This window comes from Dermacentor albipictus, chromosome 3 (genome assembly GCF_038994185.2).
Source record: "Dermacentor albipictus isolate Rhodes 1998 colony chromosome 3, USDA_Dalb.pri_finalv2, whole genome shotgun sequence".
In the NCBI taxonomy this organism is placed as follows: domain Eukaryota; kingdom Metazoa; phylum Arthropoda; class Arachnida; order Ixodida; family Ixodidae; genus Dermacentor; species Dermacentor albipictus.
The window spans coordinates 159,123,890-159,143,802 of NC_091823.1; the positions used below are offsets into that span (position 1 = coordinate 159,123,890).

Here is a 19,913-nt window from a genome sequence, read left to right on the forward strand (position 1 = left end):
TCGCCCCTTATCAAAAGTTTACTGTACCACTCGGACAATCTAGCAAGCATTGAGATGGTGCCTTTGCCGCGAGGGGCCATGTTACCAAGGTCGGCCAGAGATGAAGCTGAAAACATTACAGAATACGACGACACTCGCTGATGTTGTGCGAACTGCCTTCCATCTTGGTATGCCTTGCTTGCCAGTGGACATGTTCTAAATACCCTGTAAATATATTTTAAACTTCTCTTCACCCGTAACAATATCGTCAAGATAGGTTAAACTGTATCACGTCACATCATGACTTTCTGCATATACTTGATTCAACAATACATGCTTTTTCTCCCAACAAAACTTACTGCAATTGACTTGCACTTCAGAATTTAGTATGAAGCAGCTGTTGGGCTGGGTCACGCTTCCCTGTTCTTCGCTTTGTGTAAGCGTATTCTGCGCACAAAAGCGCAACACAAATACCCTACACACCAACTATGGCCTGGGCTACAGTAGTCCTGTCACGTATCAGTAGTCCTGGCATTGGTGTGAAGTACATTGCCGCAGCATTTATTTGATGTTCTGCTCCTTGGTCAGCTTTTGTCGCCAATTTGATTTGGTAGTCGAAGATGCTCTTGATTCTTAACTCATCTCTCCCCATCTTTTATGTGCAGACCGTGCCCAGGAGGAAGAAGAATCTGAGGACGAGGAAGAAGATGATGAGGACTGCGAAAATGGTGACTGCAACATTGCACTTCCCGATTGCAGCAATGCCTTAGTGAATAGTATAATGCGAGGTTTGTGATAGCAATTACCAGCACAAAAAAGCACCTGCAGTATTACCTATACAGTCGACCCTCATTACAACAGACCCTGCTAATTCGACAAAAAAACGTCCGTTTTATCCGAAGTTCATAATATCCGAAACATCTCACTTCCGAAAATTACGTCTCGATGTCTAACAAATTCATTGCAAAAAGTGAATGACGAATTTCGAAATAAAAAACAAAAAAAGTCAGTTTTCTCTGAAAGGCAAAGCATCGAGTGCGATAGCAAATTAAGCAAGATAAGCGCAGCAGCAGCAGCATGCAAATTGACCTTCATGCAGTCTCCCGGTTCAGTGTGAACTAAAAGTTGAAAGCACAGCACATATGACGCTAACAGCACTGGGCGCATTTGGTCCACATCGCAGATCGCTTTCAAGATGCGGTGCCCGCGCGTCGTAAGCAGGCGCTGCCGGAGTAGAAACTCCCCCTCTCTTGCCTCCCCTGTGCCTCGCACGCAAGAGAAGACTGTGTGTTTCCACCCCGCCTTACTCCCTTGCGTGCGCAATATTGAGGCGCAATCATTGGCTGACCCTCGCAAGTCCATTGTCAGCCCATGTCGACACGGCAAAAGCACTTTTTATATGCCCAGTTTTGCAAAATATTTCAGCTAATTTCGTCCACTGTAGCCAATAGTCCGTTGTAGCGCAGTCTGTTAAGAGCGAACGTCATTGCATTAATAAAATAGGTAGAATAAACTAAGGCTGAAATGTGGTTCATTATATCCAAAAGTCTGTTGTACAGCCTACGTTCATTGTAACGAGCGTAGGCTGTATTTGGTACAGTTGCTCTAAATATAACAATGCTTTTAAAAAATTCAACAATGGTTACAATATTCCCTTAAGTGAAATTTGGGTGCGGCTCTTTAGGTATATTGAATTCCACCAGTTGTCGCTCATTGTTCAGAAAAAAAAACATGAACACGGGAACGTGTGCCTCATGTGGAGCGTGTTCTCTAGTGGCAGTAGCGGAGGTGAAGTTGTGCATGTGCAGTGGGTCTGAAGCACATGCCAGCCCTTTGATTCCATATGCCGTATATATTTGCTTATAAGGCAGTCACGATTATAAGGCAAGAGTGCCAGTTGAAGGACCTAAGAAAAAAAAAAACTTAAGTATGGACACTAATATAAGACAATATAGGGTAGCTGATGGATTAGTCAGACTGGGCAGGGATTATCCAAAATACTGAATAACTTAACACCGCCAAAATGCAAAGTGGCGACCATGAAATATGGGGAAAGTAAACTCCAACACGGAGTGGGGGTTGTATGTGAATTTTTGCCTTTAGCTGTGGCTTCACGGCAGCGTGAATATCACCTGATAGTGTGGTTTTGCTGCATTGCAGCGCGCTGCCGTAAAGCCACACTATAAGATGGAAGTTGTGCTGCCGCAAATGTAAGGCAGAAGTCGCGCTGCCCCGAAGCCACACTATATGGAGAACTTTGTGAATGTGGCTGGGGTTTACTTTGAGGCTAAAAATTCTGGGAAAAGAACCTTACCTTATATTCAAATAAATACGGTACCGGTGGACGCCCTGATCGCGTGCCATGACATCATCAATGGCCAGATGACGGTGCATGCTACTATGACGCTATCTTGTAGTGGGTCGCTGCTGTGGAGCACATCGCTTGCGGCACTCCTTACCCTTTCGCCAGACTCTCCTACTCCACTTTCCTCCTCGTACTTTCACTGTACCCTCCTTTTATTTCCTCCTCATGCTCTCTTCCGTCTTTCATCCTCCGCACTTTCGTTCTACCGGTTATGCTGAGGCCAATGCAGAAACGGGTGCCTAAGAGCCGCACTCTAAAATCTTTTTTCCACATTAGTTTAGGATGCGGTGCGCGCAACCACCAGATGACTGAGATGTGTGGGAAAGCCAGCACTTTGCAGGGTGTCTACCAACAGGGAAAACTAGGAATTCTCAGGGATTTTGACTAGTCTGGAAATACTCAGGGAAAACTCAGGGAATTTGTGCTTCTATCCGGGAAAATCAGCTGTAATTTTATTGAAAAGGAATGAAAGTCATAGTAATGCTGGCTCGAGTAACAGAGGGGAATTGCGGTGAATTGTCTTTGACACCATGTTGTTGGTTGGAGGAGTTCCCAGTGTACAGTCAACAACCGACTTTCCGGATGCCCGACAATTCGGACGGCTTCGCAGCACCACGAACGTATAGAGTCGAACATATAGGAGCGTCTCTGAAAACATATCTGAAGTTTCGGGTGCAAGAACTGTTTCCGTCTGATTTTCTGGACTTTTTGCCGTGACTACAGGTCCGAAACGGCATTAATCAAAGCCACCACCGCTGCCATTTAGATTGCCTCGCCACCTTGAACTGGCACTTGTGGGGTCTGATGTGGGATTCTCACACCGTACTCTTGGGACAAAGGAACGACAACACAGTAGTGCAAACAATCACAAGGGCATTTATTGCACCTTTCATACATCAATGCCTGCTAGCCGAGTTGCTATCCACAAAACATGCCGATGGGCGCGCGACAAATCTAGAAGTCCGACTCACCACGAGCGAATATGTTCGCTCCATGCTGGATCCCAACGCCTGGTCGTTCGCGTGTATAGTCACGCGAATCGTGGCACGTTCGAAGGCGGCCACGCGAGACGGTCTCGCATAAACCTGGGTCGCCGCGCGCTCGCGGGAGACGTCCCCGCGGCGCGCCGACCCGCCGGGAAAGAGCCGCGCTGCACGTGCGGCACGACCGTCGCGCTCGCTGTCTGGAACCCAAGAGAGCGAGCGCCTTCCTTTCGGCGCCCAAGTAACCTCGCGGCGCGCAACACTAGCGCCATCTCTCGCACTGCGCCTGTACCACTCGGACCGCCGCGTGTGCGGCGAAGCCGCACTACAGGAGACGCGCTATGCGGGAAAAACATCAGGGGAGGCGCGAGGGTCGCGCATCCCCACACACTCTAGCATGCAGATATGCTGGCATCCGTAGCCACCACTACGGCAACGCTGGACCTAGCTGCTTCAACATTAGCTATTAAGCTTCTTGCCATTGGGTGCCGTGTTTTTCATTGAAAGAATTTGCCACTAGCACCGACTCTGTCTTTGTGGTCCTCGTGATTGGCTTTGAAGCTTGGAAAGCATGGCGCGTTGCATAAGCCGGTTCCCGAAAGTCAGCTTCACCTCAACACAGGAATGTTACGCGGTGAAGCATAAGCGGGGGAAGGGGCAGTTGTTACGGGATGCAGTTATGTATTCCTTGTTTATACAAGTGTGCACCTGCCATCTGCTGTCACAGTACAAGCACTGGTATGCCAAATAAGTGTGCTGGCAGGCCTTTGCAATTGTTTCGGATGTGCCTGTGGCGACTTGGGCTCTTAAGGGAAGTAGACAGCATGCATCAACAGCATGCATCATTGACTGTACAGCTGACCAAGAGGATGCTTCAAATGGTCTGTGGGGCAAACGCGCGGCAGAAGGAGGGCAAGAAGACGAAGGACCTACGCATTGAGGGAATGATCTGGAAAAGAAGCGTGACGCCGCTTCTTTGAAGGAGCTAGAGCTCAAAAAAACAAAGTGTTGGCTGACGCTAAGATGCAGGCGTCCCTCGTCCAAACCAAAATAGACTTTTTAAAGCAGTGGAACGCAACACTGAGGCATGCATGGGCTGAGAGTATGTAAGGACAGTTGAGGTTGACTTACCAGCTTTTGTGAGAGAATCTCACTTGTGACAAAGTTTGGGCCTCACACCAATGAGCTTGCTATCAGTTGATAGAAATAGCTCATATTCGAAAATATTTTTTTCTGAATGCTTCTCCTTTTTATTTGTATTTGAAAATGTTCGACTCAATTTGCTATAGGTATTACCACTTTTTTCAAAGATAGTTTATTTGCTGTGCATTTTACTAGCCCCTCCCTTCTGTTTTCTTTTGGAATAAAATAAATGCTACTGCTTACTATTGAAACTGGATTAAGCCGTTTCTTTTTAAAATTTTCAACATGCTTGCTAGACTGTGACAGCATCGGGCGATATGGTGTCAGACCGTCTGTACATAAAACAAAGCTCTTGTCACTCGGGGAATTTTGTAGAGGCACTCAGGGAAAACCTAGAAAACTCGGGGAATTTGGAAATCTCAACTTGGTAGACACCCTGACCTTCGTATCACAGGAAAAATGCAAGCATGCATGCCCAGTAATGAGCAAGTTTACAGCTGCAAAGAAGTGAGGGCTAAACAAAGGCCAAAGGGCAAGATGGCACACTGTGACCTGAAAGCCTGGTTCAACTTTAATGCACATTCGTGCAGTCGTAAGGGCATATGCAGCTGACCCAGCATGCATCTGGTTCACATTGCTCTCAGCTTGGAACAGTTTAGCGCAGTGCTATCCATTAATGAAATGTGGGCCTGTGCATATTTCTTTTAGCCAACTCGTGCTAGTGGCACATACCACAGGAGAGGATTGTACGTGATAATATGCTAAAATGTTTCATTTTCATTCAGCCCAGGGCCATGTCTTGCATAGTATTCATAATAATAAAGGAATGTTTAATTCTCGTTTCGGCATGTTTAGGTTGACTGGAGTCATCTTGAAATATTTATGGTATGTGTGGTGGCACATAGGTCAAACTGGCTTTGTATAAAGCTGCCGAAGCTTCACTATCAGCTCAAATTTGCTACTGCGAGTTTTTTTTTCTTCCTAACCAGGAAGGTTAGTCCTAAATTTAGGATAAACTTCACATGACAACGTACCCTAAATGTTTTGTTTGGGTGTTAGTTGCACTGCGCTTTTTAAGAGCACTGAAAGGTATTTTCATAAGTGCTTTTGTTGATGGGCAGTACGTTACATATATGTTTTATAGCTTGTCATTTGGCACTACCGTGAGCTTGTCGTATTGTTTCCTTTGACGGTGAATGGCTGTGCCCCAGTTCTCGGTCAACACAGTCCAGTCAGAGGGCAGTAATGGGCAATCGGCAGAGTAGGAGCTTTGCTGCTGAGATGGTAGCAGGAGATTTCTTGTGCACTTGAACGTTCCCTAAATAACGTGTTTGGAGATTCACATCGCTGTTCTGTGTGCAGAGGTGCTAGACTCGGACGAGGATGAGCTTGACGACGAGGGTCAGGAGTACCTGTCGAGGCTGGCTCGCCGTGCCAAGAAGGGATCTCCATTCCCTGTCACCTCGGCCACCATTGAGGATGACCCTGAGGATGACGAAGACGACGAGGACGAAGAGGATGAGGAAGAAGAAACGGCGCTCGAATCATTCACGACACCCCTTGACGAGGATGACTGCCCTATTGACGAGTACCAGGTCTTCAAGGAGGTCATGCAGGGTAATTGGGACAACTTTTCTTTGCATGCTGTCCACCCTTCCTGTAATGAAGCTGCACTTCGTGCTTGAAAGGAGGACGCTAAAGAGAAAAATCATTCGGGCCGTGCGAGTAAATTACCCTTCCCCAATACCAATGCAGCGGCTCTTACCGTTAGCAAATGCTTGGTAAGCCAGAAAAGACACAAAAATGACTCGTGGCAACACCACCTTAAAATTCGTGCACCATCTTGCCGCGACGTCGTTAATTTTGATGTTGGCTTAAACCTAGTCGAATTTTTATCTGTGACAATGGACTACAGTCAAGCCCATTTATAATGAACTCAATAGTTCCATGGAAAACGGTCATTGTATCATTAGGATGTTATATCAGGATTCGCCCTTCGGAACCCACAAAAATGAGAGAAATTGAAGCTGGTGTTGACAGTTATGATTTTACACCACTTCGGCCCAAAAATCATATTATTAGTCTCCTACGTTTTGCTCCCACATCTACCTATATATTTGCGTTAAAAACGTCTTCTAAAGAACAAAATGATACGTCATAGCTCCTTCAAAAGGGCGTGCGGCCGGTTCCAATCACCTGCTAATGCGAAACTACGATTACAGCACTCACCATTATTTCTCTCGCTCTCTCTTTTGAGAGAGAGCTTGCTATACCTTTTACTATCAGCAGCACACAAGTGGGTTCTGCATACGATAGCACAGCTTTCTAATTGGCTGACAGCAGAGACTACTGCTGCATCCCGGAATTTCGGAAAGGTCTTGCCATAGTGGCTGCAATATCAGTCGCTCCCATTCCAAGTGCTGAGAAGTGGAATTCTCCATGTCACTTTTCGGCTGAAGTGACATGGAGAATTCCACTTCTCAGCACTTCTATTCTATTCTATTCTCAGCACCTATTCTGGTCGTGACCATCCCAGCGAGAATCGGGACCCTCCCTCCACATATAACGAGATAACAAAGCACTTTTATTTAGACCGCAGAATATACAGCACACCTCACAATAAGCTCACCAGGCCTCAAGCCCTCACGTTCAGAATGCTTCAAACAAACACGTACCCCACGCAGAACAGACTACATCACTACATGACTGACCTATACAAAACATCATATTGCGAAAATTGCCTTAGCACGCTAGACGTACATCACTTGCTGTGGCCGTGTGGTCGGACCCACGCAAACAAGGATCAAGACTCCGCCAGGCTACAAGAAGCATTACGCAGCACGGACCTGGCGGAGCAGCTACGGGCCGTCCAGCGAGCCCACGATGCGGCCAGGGAGTTACAACTCCCGGTCCCAACGTGGGAGTAGCCCGCTCTATGGGACCTTGCGTCCCGTAGCTCGCAGGACCTCTCATTAAAGTTATTCAATCCAATCCAATTCAGCCGAAAAAGTATGACGTTCGAAATGTAGAATGCTATCGCAAACATTTATCAGCAACAATGTAATTGAAGTGTCAGCGGACCACAATCTCCCAGTTCTCTAGTAACAGCATAGTAACTGCCTGCTCTGCAGCTTTGCATAACAGCGGTGCGTCATACCACAATCATACCGACTTGAGCCACTTCGCTGCTGGTCTAAATTTTTGGCAGCTGTGTAATTGTGTGGCTGCTGAAAATTTACACCAGCAGCAAAGTAAAATACATTTGGTTACTGCAGTATTAGCTCTGTGTTTGTCTGATTGAGCTCTGTGCCACCAGATGGTTGCACTGTGAAGGCCATTCACGCTTGCACCTCCGCTCATCTGGTAAAACAGCCAGTCCGCTTGTGTTTATGTTAATACTGGACATGCTAAAACTCTCTAATATCAACATGAACAATAAACAAGTAATGCTTGATTGGGTCACTGGTCCTAATCGTCCAAATAGCAGTAGTGAATTCAGTGCGGTATGGAGAACTGCGTAAAAACTATAGTGCCGCCGTTGTGGTCTCCAAGATAGCACCGGCACGTGCGCCAGTGCTATATCGGAGGCCATGGCCACCGAACTGCCTCTCCCTGGTTGAGAGCAAGTGACCTTGTCACAGCTTCTGAAATCAGCATGCAATGCTCACTTATCTCAGCAGTTATGTCTACTTTGCTGTTTAAATGGAGTGGATTGGGGGGGGCTGCGACGCGCCCAGTTTGCTCATACTTCCATGCTTCGAAACTTTGCATGTGTCCTCCTTTTACCGTGACCAGTTTTGAAGTGTTCGTTGGAACGGTACAGCACTGTTGAAAATGTTCGTTATATCTGGGTTCAGTTTTAATTGACTGGTTTGAAAATTGTATATGCAGTGAAATGTGGTTCTTATGACCTTTAAATCATTATATCTGGGAACGTTATAAGTGGTGTTTACTGTATGTTCTGTTCTAAAAGAGCCGAAGGCTCAACTTGGGAAGTTTCAAGAACTTTACCGACTCAAAGTGGCTGAAATGCTTGGAAATTAAGAAATGAAACTTTGACCGTCATTTACTCTTAATAATCAACCTGCTAACATGAAATCAATGAAGATGGCATTCTCCAGACTACGTTAGCAATTTAGACTCACTCAGTGTTCCTCTTCAGTGTCCCTCTAAGGTTAACTCACCGGAGGCAAGAAATGTAAACCGGAGAGGAGAATTTGCCCCTGACAAGATGTAGGAGTAAAGCCAGTTTCACAACGAGTGACGTCAGGGCCTCTCCTCAGTCTTTTTTTCTTCCTCCATGCTGGGACCAAATCTGCCGAGCGCAGGGCTACATTTACTTTGGGGCCTGCAAGGGTCTCATTTGCGCCGCACAATTGCCACTTTGGTTCTCTTAAGTCGGCTTCACCGCAATGGAGCTGTGTTATGCGGTGAAGCATGTTAACTCTTTCAGGGTTGATCTTTTTTATTGCAGATTTAAATTCTTCAGAGGGACCTATTTCGAAAAAAAAATTTACCGCAATTTTTCTAGGGTTACCGTAAAGTGAGAAAAAATATTTTACATTGGTGTATATGTACTGTTTATTCATAAATAACAACAATAAAAAAGGAAATAAACTTATACAAATTAAAAATTTGATGCATTGTTATACACATAGTTGAAGGCTCAGAGAAAGCGCGCATGAGGTTATTTTGCAAGTATCGAATGTTCCTGCTCTTACAGTAATATTTACGTCCATGGCATAATCGAACTGCGTAGCTGAGCGCACTCAAAAAAGCTGTGTGGTTGTGTGCGCGTAAAACAAGCAAGACGTGTGACAAAACTCCCGCTAATTTTCATCTTATCACCAACCAGAGGCAATTAGTTTTCGCGAGTCTCCAAAAAAAAAAAAGAAAAGGAAACGCATGCACGGCGGCATCCTTCGTGTGCGTGCACCCCATGAGCAATAAACGAGCGAGTAACAGGCAGTCGCCCTTCAAGCGATTAGTAATGAGATAGTCATAGTTTTGCTAGTACAAAAGCCGAAACCACCCATGGAACAAAACCCAAACTAACCGCTGCCCGCCTGCGCGTGCGCCAATGCATGAGCGGTAGTGTATAGATGCGCCGGCGCAAGCAAACTAGCAATAAAACAAACCATGCAACGAAAACCGAGAGAGGGAGGCGCGAGAAAAAATTCAGTGTACCCGCATTGTGGCAGCACATGCCAGGAAAGAAAAAGTTTGGAAATTGGCACGCTTTTTAAATGCACAGACGGCGCTGTAAATATACAGCATCGGCGATTTTGGACTCGTTCGCGGCATCGTATATTTACATCATTGACGCTCAAAGGGTTAAGAGTGAAAAGGAACCGTTCTCGTGGACCATTGTATGTGTCCCTTAATTGCACATGCACCATACCCAGTCCCAGTGCGAGTGTTGAGATGTCTGATAACTTCACTGGCAGCCCGTCAGAGCTGTTTCTGTCATTACTGTGTCGATTTGTGCCCTATTACACTGTTAATGGTCATCAACCTGGCAGTGCTCCTTTGGGAGCACATGCAGTCATTCCATAGCATGGCACTTTCTGCAAGAGAAAAGTTGGTCACTCTGTTAGTGCTGATTGTGTGTACACACACACACACACACACACACACACACACACACACATATTGTGTTTTATATTGCACTGGTCTGCACTTGGCACTAACTGTGGTGACCACCTAAAAAGTACTTCCCGTAGAGACATTTGTTGGGATGTAACAGCCTGTGTTGTAGGAGTAGGCACCACATAATAAAAAGTAGCACTTCATTTAATTCCGCCATCTTATTACTGATGGAGCAGCAGTAAAACCTCAACAAAGTAAATAGAAATTATCATTGCTCATGTATTAATTTACTTATAGTGTACTGCTACAACAAAACCAGAAATGAGAGATCCTAGAAATTATTGGTTACAGCAAAGCGAACGTATGTTCTCATTCTTGGTAGCTTAAAATAAGTATTCTGGTAGCAAAAATCTTAAGTGCTTGGCTAGAACAACTTGGAAGAGCACTCACTGGATGCACATCTTGGGCAGCTGCTTCTCTGGCCTGCAGTTGGCAAGCAACTTGGCAATCTCACGTCATCAAACCAATTTCACGGCTCTCTCTTAACTACTGTGCAAAGGGCTTATATATGTATTGGCACGGCGAGCCACCGCTGGGCCATCGAAATTGACCTCTAGAAAGCATCAGGCTTGCATTTTGTTTACATGAACTCGATTACGATTTTTTTTTTTTATTGAACTGATATTGTTGAGCACGCTTATACAGACTATTGGATATAACAAAAACAATTTCGTGCCGAAGGCAACATCATTATAGTGGTGTTTAGTTGACTGTATAGACTTCTTTAATGTTAGCGCGTGACTTAACTGACTTTTGGTTCCTCTTTCGCAGGCATCCAGAGTGCAGACCCGATGTGGTTTGGTGTCCTGACCACAGGCTTGTCTGCCGACCAGCAGAAGTCCCTACAAGAGGTGTACCTGCTTGCCGACCAGAGGAAGGCAGCCGCAGGTATGCTAGCAGCTGTGTTGCATCTGGGCGTTGCTGGTGGCCAAATTGATTTCACCGGCTAGATTGGGGCCACATACAGCTGGAGTTGGTCAAATACTAGATGCAGTGAAAGCTTAATTATTAAGCCCTCGTTAATTCAGAAAATTGGAGAATTCACGCTCATTATATGGTACCACCCAACATTTGCCTTATTCTTAGCATCAAAGACTAATTCAGAGTTAGGCCGTGCACCGCTTAGTTCGAATAGTTACTGGAGCGCTGTGCAGTGCAAAAGCAGGTTTACAGTGCTATAGTGGCTGTATTTTTTCGTGTATAACCCACACTACCAATTCTACAATGCAACGTGTGCCACTGTAAAGCTACGCCCAAGACCAAATTCATATGTAACCAGCACCCCAACTTTACTGGTAAAATTAAAAAAATTTTTGGTGCGGGTCGTAAGCTCAAAATTATAGTGTCACAGAAAAAGCATTTTCTTCCCTGCGCTTTTCCTCCTTGGGCTTTGTGCTGTGCACGACTGTGTGGGACAGTGCTGCAAGCACTGCCTTTGTTTTGGTTCAGCAAGAAGTGTTTGATGTGACAGACACCAAGGGAATTGTTAGCAGGAGGATGAGAGGTGCTTCCGTTGTGTCATGCCAGTTACACATAGACGTATATACCTTCACACTGTCGGCAACGCTTGTGAAAAGTGTGCTTTATACAAATGAGAAAATAGCCGCCATTGCTGCAGCACTGAACAGTTTGCAAGTCTGCTTTTCTGAGTGGTGTGAAAAAGGTGTGCAGCTTGTTCACGTTGGTGGCCGCACTGCAGGGAGTAATCTTTGTCCCTCCAGAAGAGACTTTGTTGGCGGATTATAAGCATAAATTGATGGCACAGCTTAACCTTTTTCGGGTGCCAATTAAATTCTGTTGATTGAGAACTTACTTTCACCACATTTCTTGCATCTTCAGTATCATAAAAAGTATACAGCTGCAGAGTAGAGATTAATAAATTTCAACATTTTAGCAAGTTTGGTCAAGTCTACAGAATGTGGACTCCACGTGAAAACTCACGCTACGGGGACATTAGATATAAGAACAACCATTTCATATCTAGCAGGCTTTAAAAGCACCTACACAGACACTTGAACATTATGCCTGTTGCAACACATCGAACAACAATAAAAGAAGTGAACATTTGAGCCCGATGGAGCTGACAAAATTGATCGAATGATGCACTGGGTCGAATTAAACAAGGTGCAGAAAAACATCAAAAATATACCACTGATTCTTCTGGCAGTATTTTTCCCAATTCTAACATGCCCCCGATTCAAATGCACACTCACTTTCTGTGTGACCCAAGCAGGAAGCTATCATAGAAATTACATTAAAGCTTGTAAACATGGGAGTCTTAGCGCAGCCAATATTTTAGCAAGAAAATATGCAAGGCACTACTATCGCACAATGGCAGACAGTTTCCTAAAGTCAGCTTTGCCGTACAGTTTTTAAAGTCAGCTTCACAGCAGTACAGCCATGTTATGCGGTAAAGCATTCAAACGCCGCAAAGGTGTTTTTGGTATTGTCTAATTGGCACCGTGCAGGCAATTTCTACCCCAATTTTAATGAAAAGCAAAAAGATACATGTTGAAATACTGTAAATATGTAATCGGACATTGTGAGTTATGGTTCTCACTTGGAAATCTTCCTAGGGCAGGCCGAGATAAGCGTTTTTCAATACGAGGTGATGTGTGTTCAACACATTCACTGTCCCATAAGCTCTGCCAAAATATGCTACCACTAAAGAGGTCACCATTAGGGCTCAGGTGCATGTGCGCCGACTGGTCAAGTTCTAGTGATCTGGCGACTGGTCAAGTTCTAGTGATTTTGCATATGTTATAGAAACTTGCAGCACAATTCCAATCATAAATGTTTCAAGATGTTTACGACACATTTGAACTTTCATTACTTTCGTCAGTGCACTTGCTGTTGATGCACTTTCTGTATACCCAGCACCTGAAAGGGTTACAACAGCACTCCTCTTTAGTTTCCATTGCACTGCCATTGTTATGTGTGATCATAGCTTCCTGTATTTTTTAGTACCTGCACAGTCGCTCCGCAATGCACGGGAGCCTGTGGTCCACTACATTTCCAGTCATTTTAATGCGATTGCGTTAAGGCTCCCATTCAGCGGAAAAGGCAGCAGCGTCCACGGCGTGTTGAGAAACCCACATTATAGTCACGTGATTCAGTCACTCCATACAGAGTGGAGACAACCACGGCGTCTACTACGGCATTGGCCACACGAATCACGGACGCCTTAGTAGATGCCTTTGGCAGACGCTCTAGGGACACGTTGCCAGCGCTTGATTATTCATTCATTCATTCGTTACAAACGAATGAATGTGAACAGACAACAGTGACTGTGTAAGAATAAAACTACTGAAGGGAACAATTAAGCTATCGCGTCATACCTTTAAAGGCACAGCTTAAATGTCCCCCTATCTTTAGTGCCTGCTGATGCTAGAGCATTGTCAACTTTAACTGGTTGCTGCTGTTGCTCTCTGCTCACTCCTTGGCTTTCGTGTTATGTCTGATGAGAGATAGTTGACATAGCCCTAACCCTGCCTCATAAACTGTGACCAACCGCTGGTAAAGGGGCACCCACTCGGTGACTCCCTCGTTTTGTCGTCACTGGGCTGTCATTGAAAAAATGTGGATAGCTATGATGTGATCAAATCTGGGCACCTTGCTTGGGGCATGTTCTGCTGATGTGAACAAATGGCTGCCATGTATGTGGGTTCCCTTGTTGTGACACTCACAAACATTTGCACTGCTCATTGCTCCTTGTAGTGGTTGGTGGCCATTTGCACTTGGTAGAGATAGCAACATTCAGCCTATTTAGGTTATCTGACATGCCTTGTGGGCCCATCTAAATGGTTGCTTCCTCACTCCTGCAAGTGCCAGCAAGAATGACCAGTACCCTTTTCTTGGTAAAGATTCCAGATTCTGGCTTTGCTAATAATTACAAGAGGTCCCACATGTTGGCTTCCTCCTATGGGATATGTTGTTGTATATTCATGTGCAACATTGCTCCGCATCTACGGTAGTAAAACCTCGTTAAACTGTACCCGTTTAAACGGTAGTTTCGTTTTAAAAGTAGCACAGTCATATCCCCGACTTAGCGACCATTGAACATAATGCGTTTTATATCCGCATAAACTCTACCAGCTTATTGCGTACTGTATTTACACGATTGTAAGTCGACTCGAATGTAAGTCGACCCCCCCATATCGCTTGCCAGGAAAAAAAAGAGAGAGAGCATACCCGAGGGCGCATTCGATAAAGAAAATTTATTAGTAGCTGACATAGTCACTGGACTACTCGTCTTCACTAGTGCTGCCATCGTCATCGTTGCTGCCGTTGCACAGCGCGTCATCGTCCAGCGAAATTTCACATTTGGCAAACGACCGCACCACGACATCTTGTGGAACAGCAGCCCACGCCGTATGCACCCAACCACACGCAGCCATCAGGGAGGCTCTTTTGACAGGTCCGGTTGGCGTAATTTCATGGTTTTCTGCCGCCAGCCACTCGTTATACTTACGGCGGAGCAGGTCCTTAAAAACGAATTTCAGCGACGTACGCCGCAAGCTTAGCCTACAGCTTTGGAAGGCTTCCAAACTTCGGCACGTGGGAAATTCCTCACGTGCTGTCACAGGTGAAAAGTTTGCTTCGCTGCAGTCGCCACTCTCGCACCACCCGTTCAGAAACATCAAACTTGCGGCCCGCTGCGCAGCAGTTTGTTTTTTTCGGCGTAAAGGATGGCAGCCCTCTTAAACACTGCTGTGAACGAGTGCCGAATGATTAGTGGGCCTGGACTGGAGCATTCATGACGACTGAGGAAGCATAGAAGTAGCACGTAGCCGGCATTCAAGTGGAACGTGTCAAACCAATGCCTTTCGTCAAACTATAGAGAAAGCCAAGCGCAACAGGCAAAGAAAAACCCGTGAGTGGTATCTACTCTTCCATGAACTACCGATACTCCTTGCAAGCGCCGCCGTTCTGAGGGTGCCGCCACGAATGGAACAGCGGCGCTTCCATCAACTATCGACCCCCCCCCCCCAATGAGTGTTGCGTGCGCTGTAAAACTCTCGAAAATGTTGAAAAACTCTTCCGGAAAGCAAACAAACACGCGGGATAGCGAAACACTACGGGTAGGGCCATAGAGCAAACATAAAATTGTAACTACATTGTAGCTCCCGTTGGTCTCGCTTTTTTTGGCAGCGCCATGATTTGGTTTCGATTGTAAGTCGACCCCCCAACTTCATATTTTCAAATTTAAAAAAAGTGGTCGACTTACAATCGTGTAAATACGGTACGTATTGGTTAACATGTAATGTTTTCGCTTTTCATCGTGCAAACACAGTGGTGCATCCTGGTTGCAATCAGGATGGCCCGGCAGAATAACGAGCTTCGGAAATCAGAACAATGCCCAAGTGCAAACACGCGGGGCATTTGGAAGGGTGAGGCCACATCAAAATCATTTTGGCGCCATACCAGAGAGTTTTGTGGCCTGTGTTGTGGTGTCTTGCAAATTGGGACTATCTTCATGCCAAAGGTTGGATAAAAACTGGGTGCTGACCATCAAAGAAAAATTGGACATCATTTATGCTATCGAATGTGGCACGAAGAAGTCTGCGCTGGCATATGAGAGAGATCTACCGTTGACCACTGTGTGTGGCATCTTGAATACGAAGAAGTTGGTCGGCAGTGCTGCTGTGACCGCAGAAAGATGTTGGCTCCGGGGTTACACTTTTCGCCATCGTTGCTTGCTGAAGTGTTGCCTAACGACGGTGATGAGGACGACAAGGAAGGCGACAGCACGGGCGATTCAGGCCCGACAGTGGCAGAAGCTGCGCATTGCGTCAGCCTCATGCGGGTATTTGCTCAGAAGAGTGAACTGGTGGAAAAGCTGGCTTGCAGCTAAATGAGTTTGAGGCTGCTGCCATCATTGCTAGGCTGCCACGGCACCAGATGAAAACAAAACTTTTGTTGCGCAAAGTTTTCTTGCCCTTTCATTGCACTCTCTCTCCAAGTTCTGTTTTTGACAAGTAAGCGGGCTATCCTGCGCTATTTCGGTTAAGCAGTACTACCACTTAGTACATACCTTTTCCAAGCTCCGGCCTGCTACAGTTTAGCGAGGTTTCGCTGTATAATACTGTATACTGAAACCAAAACTGAAAGTTATGATCGTTGCTCTTGCATCATTGTTTGCATGGCATACAAAGAAAGCTTTAATTCAGTATTCATAAACCTACCAGTGGAATAAACTGAACATGGGTTCCATCCTTTCAGTGCTGGAAAGAGAAAAAGTTTTTACTTGAAGGCACACTTTGGTCAAGTAAATAAAACTTGCCGGTGTAAACTGGCAGCCCAGCTGACTCTTATTCTTGTATGCACTGTTGCACGCAGAGTCAAGACGGATTGAGAAGAGCGGTGGCTATGTGTTCCAGAACCAGACGGTGCCCACATCATTCAACTTCGGCGGTGCTCCCCTCTGCTAGCCGCCACAGCTCAACCAAGGCGTGCTTCTTCCCTCTATTTGTCCCCTTCCAGCTTGCCTCTTTTCTTTCCTTATTTGCTGTTCTATTTTAGCCTTGGGTGTTTTCTTCCTTCTTTTCCGTGCACTATTGCTGCCTTGTCGTGCGAGAGAAGACCTCGTATCTCTGCTGTGTGGGACACTTCTTTGCCAAGAGGACCTCTCTGCCAATGCACCGATGCATGGGGAAGTATTGTGCCCGTGGCACTAGACTTTTGACGCAGCGCCGACCCATCTGCTGGGAGTATGTTCCTAATCTACAACTGCTGCTTTGCTGCCATCAACACCAGCAGTGGTCTTCGCCCCATCTGCCTCGACCGAACTTCTCCCACGCTGCTTCCGGCGAGCATCGGCACTTGGGAGAATTCGAAGAAACGACTGCCACTGAAAACACCGAAGCGGCTCCGCGTGGCCGCACCTCTCACAAAGTCTCGAGGCCATCAGGCTTTCAAATTGGCGAAAGTGTGCTGCTGCTTTTGGCACACGGAATAACCGAGAGACGATGCTCGACTAGTGGCTTCTCTCGTGCTACTGCCCGCCTCCCTCGACACCCCAACGATGACAGTTGGCACGTGTGCATGTGATGTGGTGACAAGTGTGTGCTATTGTGTGCCGGACACCTTGAGATAAAAGAAAAAAAGAAAACTGTGGCAGCGGCGTTTATCTCCCTGCAGAAAAACATGAGAAGCACGGTTGTTTGTGCAGCTCTCTTCCACCTTTGTAGACGTGTGCTTTTGTCGAGAAAAAAAAGGAGATAATGTGGTGGGTTGTTTGTCATATTAAAATGTGTAAAGCATGCATATATTTTGATAGCAAAGGGGGCTTTGTTGTACAGCGGCTTGATTTCCCCCCCTCCCCCGTGCTTTGCTTTGTTTCATTGTAACTCTTTATCTTCGAGCATCTCAGTTGCGGCGTTGCGTGCTTGGGCTTCGACCTTTGTGGCTGCGGAACAAGGCATTAGCGGCCGGTATGCGCAATCGTGACTCGGTGGGGAAGAAAGTGGGTTGTGTGGCTTGCATGACATCAGCCACTAGTGTACAAATTGAGGTGAGTGCTGTGTTGAGGAGAACGAGAGGCTACTATTTTTTTTTTTTTTCGTCACTCGTAGTGCTCGTAACTGCGTGGCACCTAGTGTGGTCGTAAGACTGGTGTAGAAAAAGGGAGTGGTGAAGAGAAGCGAAAGAGTTTAAAATGACAATTGTTGCCTTAAAGGTGTGCAAAAGAGGCTTGCATGGCAGTCTCGTTGTGTTTGAGTTTTGCATTTGGAACTGTGAGAGTAGTGACAAAAAATAAAATCTATTGACACAAGTGGACGACATGGAGAGTGCTGACTAGCACGTTTTTCGTGTTTGACTGATGTTGCATTGCTTATTCCATTCATGGCCCGCAAGAAGGCTGTGTGCAATGTGTGCTGCCAGCAGTTTGAATGAAACCTCGTTGCATAAATGGGGTGACAAAGGAAACTGGCGCAGCGCTCCTTGCAACTGAGATTTTAGCTTGTGGCAAAATATTACGAGAGGGATGGCAATGGTAACAAAACTGGAACACTCGCTTGATCTGCATGGTGGCATACTATAAACTTGAATAGATAAATAAGAGATTGGCATACTAGTTTACCTACGTTGTGCTGTACATAATACTAGTGGTCAAATGGCAGAAGAGGTGCTAGATGTGTGATCAACAAGGAGGGAGACTGATGACAGGTTGCTCGAGCGCGAGTTGTTACTTAGGCAGAGCCTCAGCTCAGGAATGACAAAACCATTTTGCTTTCCCCAAAGCAAACTTAATATTCATTACCAGAAAAAAAAAAGAACATCAAAGAACACACAGAAAACACAGAAAGAAGTAAAAGTACAGCTAGCCGTATCAATGCATGCAAAAGGTTCAAATCACTGTCATTCTAGAGCAAAGAAAAAGAAACTCCGTCATCGAAAGCCTTAGTTACTCGGATGGCGGTGCGTTGACAGCATGCACTGGCACTTGCGTAGACATTGGTAGTGGTGTGGCGGGCAGCGGCAGACGAGAGACTTGGACGCATGGTAAAGCCAACATCAGAGTCCAAGGCTGTCTGAGTTGAAGGCCATACAGGTGTGACCGCTACAGCTGAGCAGTGCCCATACTGGTCTCTTGGCTCGCGGTTCCACCCTGGCGCCTCTCGCCAGCGTTGCTCCATGCTTCTGCTTGCCCCCTCGGTGACCTCTGCTCTACACACGGTGGCTCAGGATGAGGACCAGCAGCAGGAACACCAGCAACTGCAGGAATAGCCAAGCCCTACGCTCGGCTGATCTCTTCAGGGACAACTGGGGTCGTCCTGGCTCTGTTGAGGCTCTCGGGTGTGGGTCAGGACCCTGACGACACCGACCTCAACACCAGCAATCTTCGAGCCCTGCATCATTGAGCGATCTTTTATCTTAGTGTTCAATTCTCTCTCCTTATCTCTTCTGGTTCCTCGTCTCCTTGGTTTCATGCCAACGCCCGATTGGGTAACGTTCTTTCTCCCTCGTCCGATAGTTTGTGCCACTGCCCACCAACATCGCCTTCTTTGTTGGCCACTCAAGGGTGCTTGGAGCTGCCGCCGTTCCCCAGTGTTTTTTTGCCGCATTTTCAACCACGACGCTCTCCACTCACTCATTACAAAGACATGCTGCTGTCTTATGAATATTCATAGAGCAGACAAAATGGTGCCACTTAACCACCAGAGGTAGTGTGCAGGCTGCCTGAACTCAACTGTGCCCTATACATTCACTCTTGTGTTTGCAACACTGTCTCTCTCCCTCTTGTGTCCAGTCTAAGTGCACAGTTCTTGCTCTGTGACTGTACCAAGTGGCCCAACAAAAATCTCTCCTGCCAGTAAAACTTGGATGTTGAGCTTTAATGTGCATGTCACATTGGCAAAGGCTAACTGCAAGTAAATTTTGTGCAGCCTAAAAATATTGTGTTCATAACATTGTAGATACAGAGAACGCCTAATACAAGGTATTGTTACCAAGCGTTGCCAGAGACGAAGCTGATGCAAGTACAGAAGACTACGCTCGCTGAAGTTGCGCAGACTGTCTTCCATCTTGTATGTCGGTGATCGCGTTCTAAGTACCGTGTAAATCTATTTTAAACATCTCTTCTCCCTGTAGCATTTTGGTAGAGGTTGCGGGCTCTCCAAGGTACACAACGTATTTACGCAGCGGGCGCTGCTTGGCTCCATCTGCAATGCCAGCTCAAGGTGAGAATGCTTCAAGCACATTTCCACTCCTGCCCACTGTCATCCTGGCACAACTTTGTGACCCAGGAACCTTTTCCAGCTTGGACAACACCTACGAAGATTAGCTTCCAA

General features: G+C 46.2%; 1 protein-coding gene across 1 annotated transcript in view; it reads left to right on the forward strand.

Moving 5' to 3' along the window:
- Positions 1 to 17,898, forward strand: part of msk (importin-7 msk) — a 90,088-nt gene extending 72,190 nt beyond the window's left edge. The window contains exons 17-20 of the mRNA XM_065440541.1: positions 645 to 707; positions 5,833 to 6,087; positions 10,891 to 11,007; positions 16,459 to 17,898. Coding sequence (XP_065296613.1) covers positions 645 to 707; positions 5,833 to 6,087; positions 10,891 to 11,007; positions 16,459 to 16,550 — 527 coding nt within the window. The 3' untranslated portion in view covers positions 16,551 to 17,898. The remainder of the gene's footprint in view (positions 1 to 644; positions 708 to 5,832; positions 6,088 to 10,890; positions 11,008 to 16,458) is intronic.
- Positions 17,899 to 19,913: the final 2,015 nt, after the last annotated feature.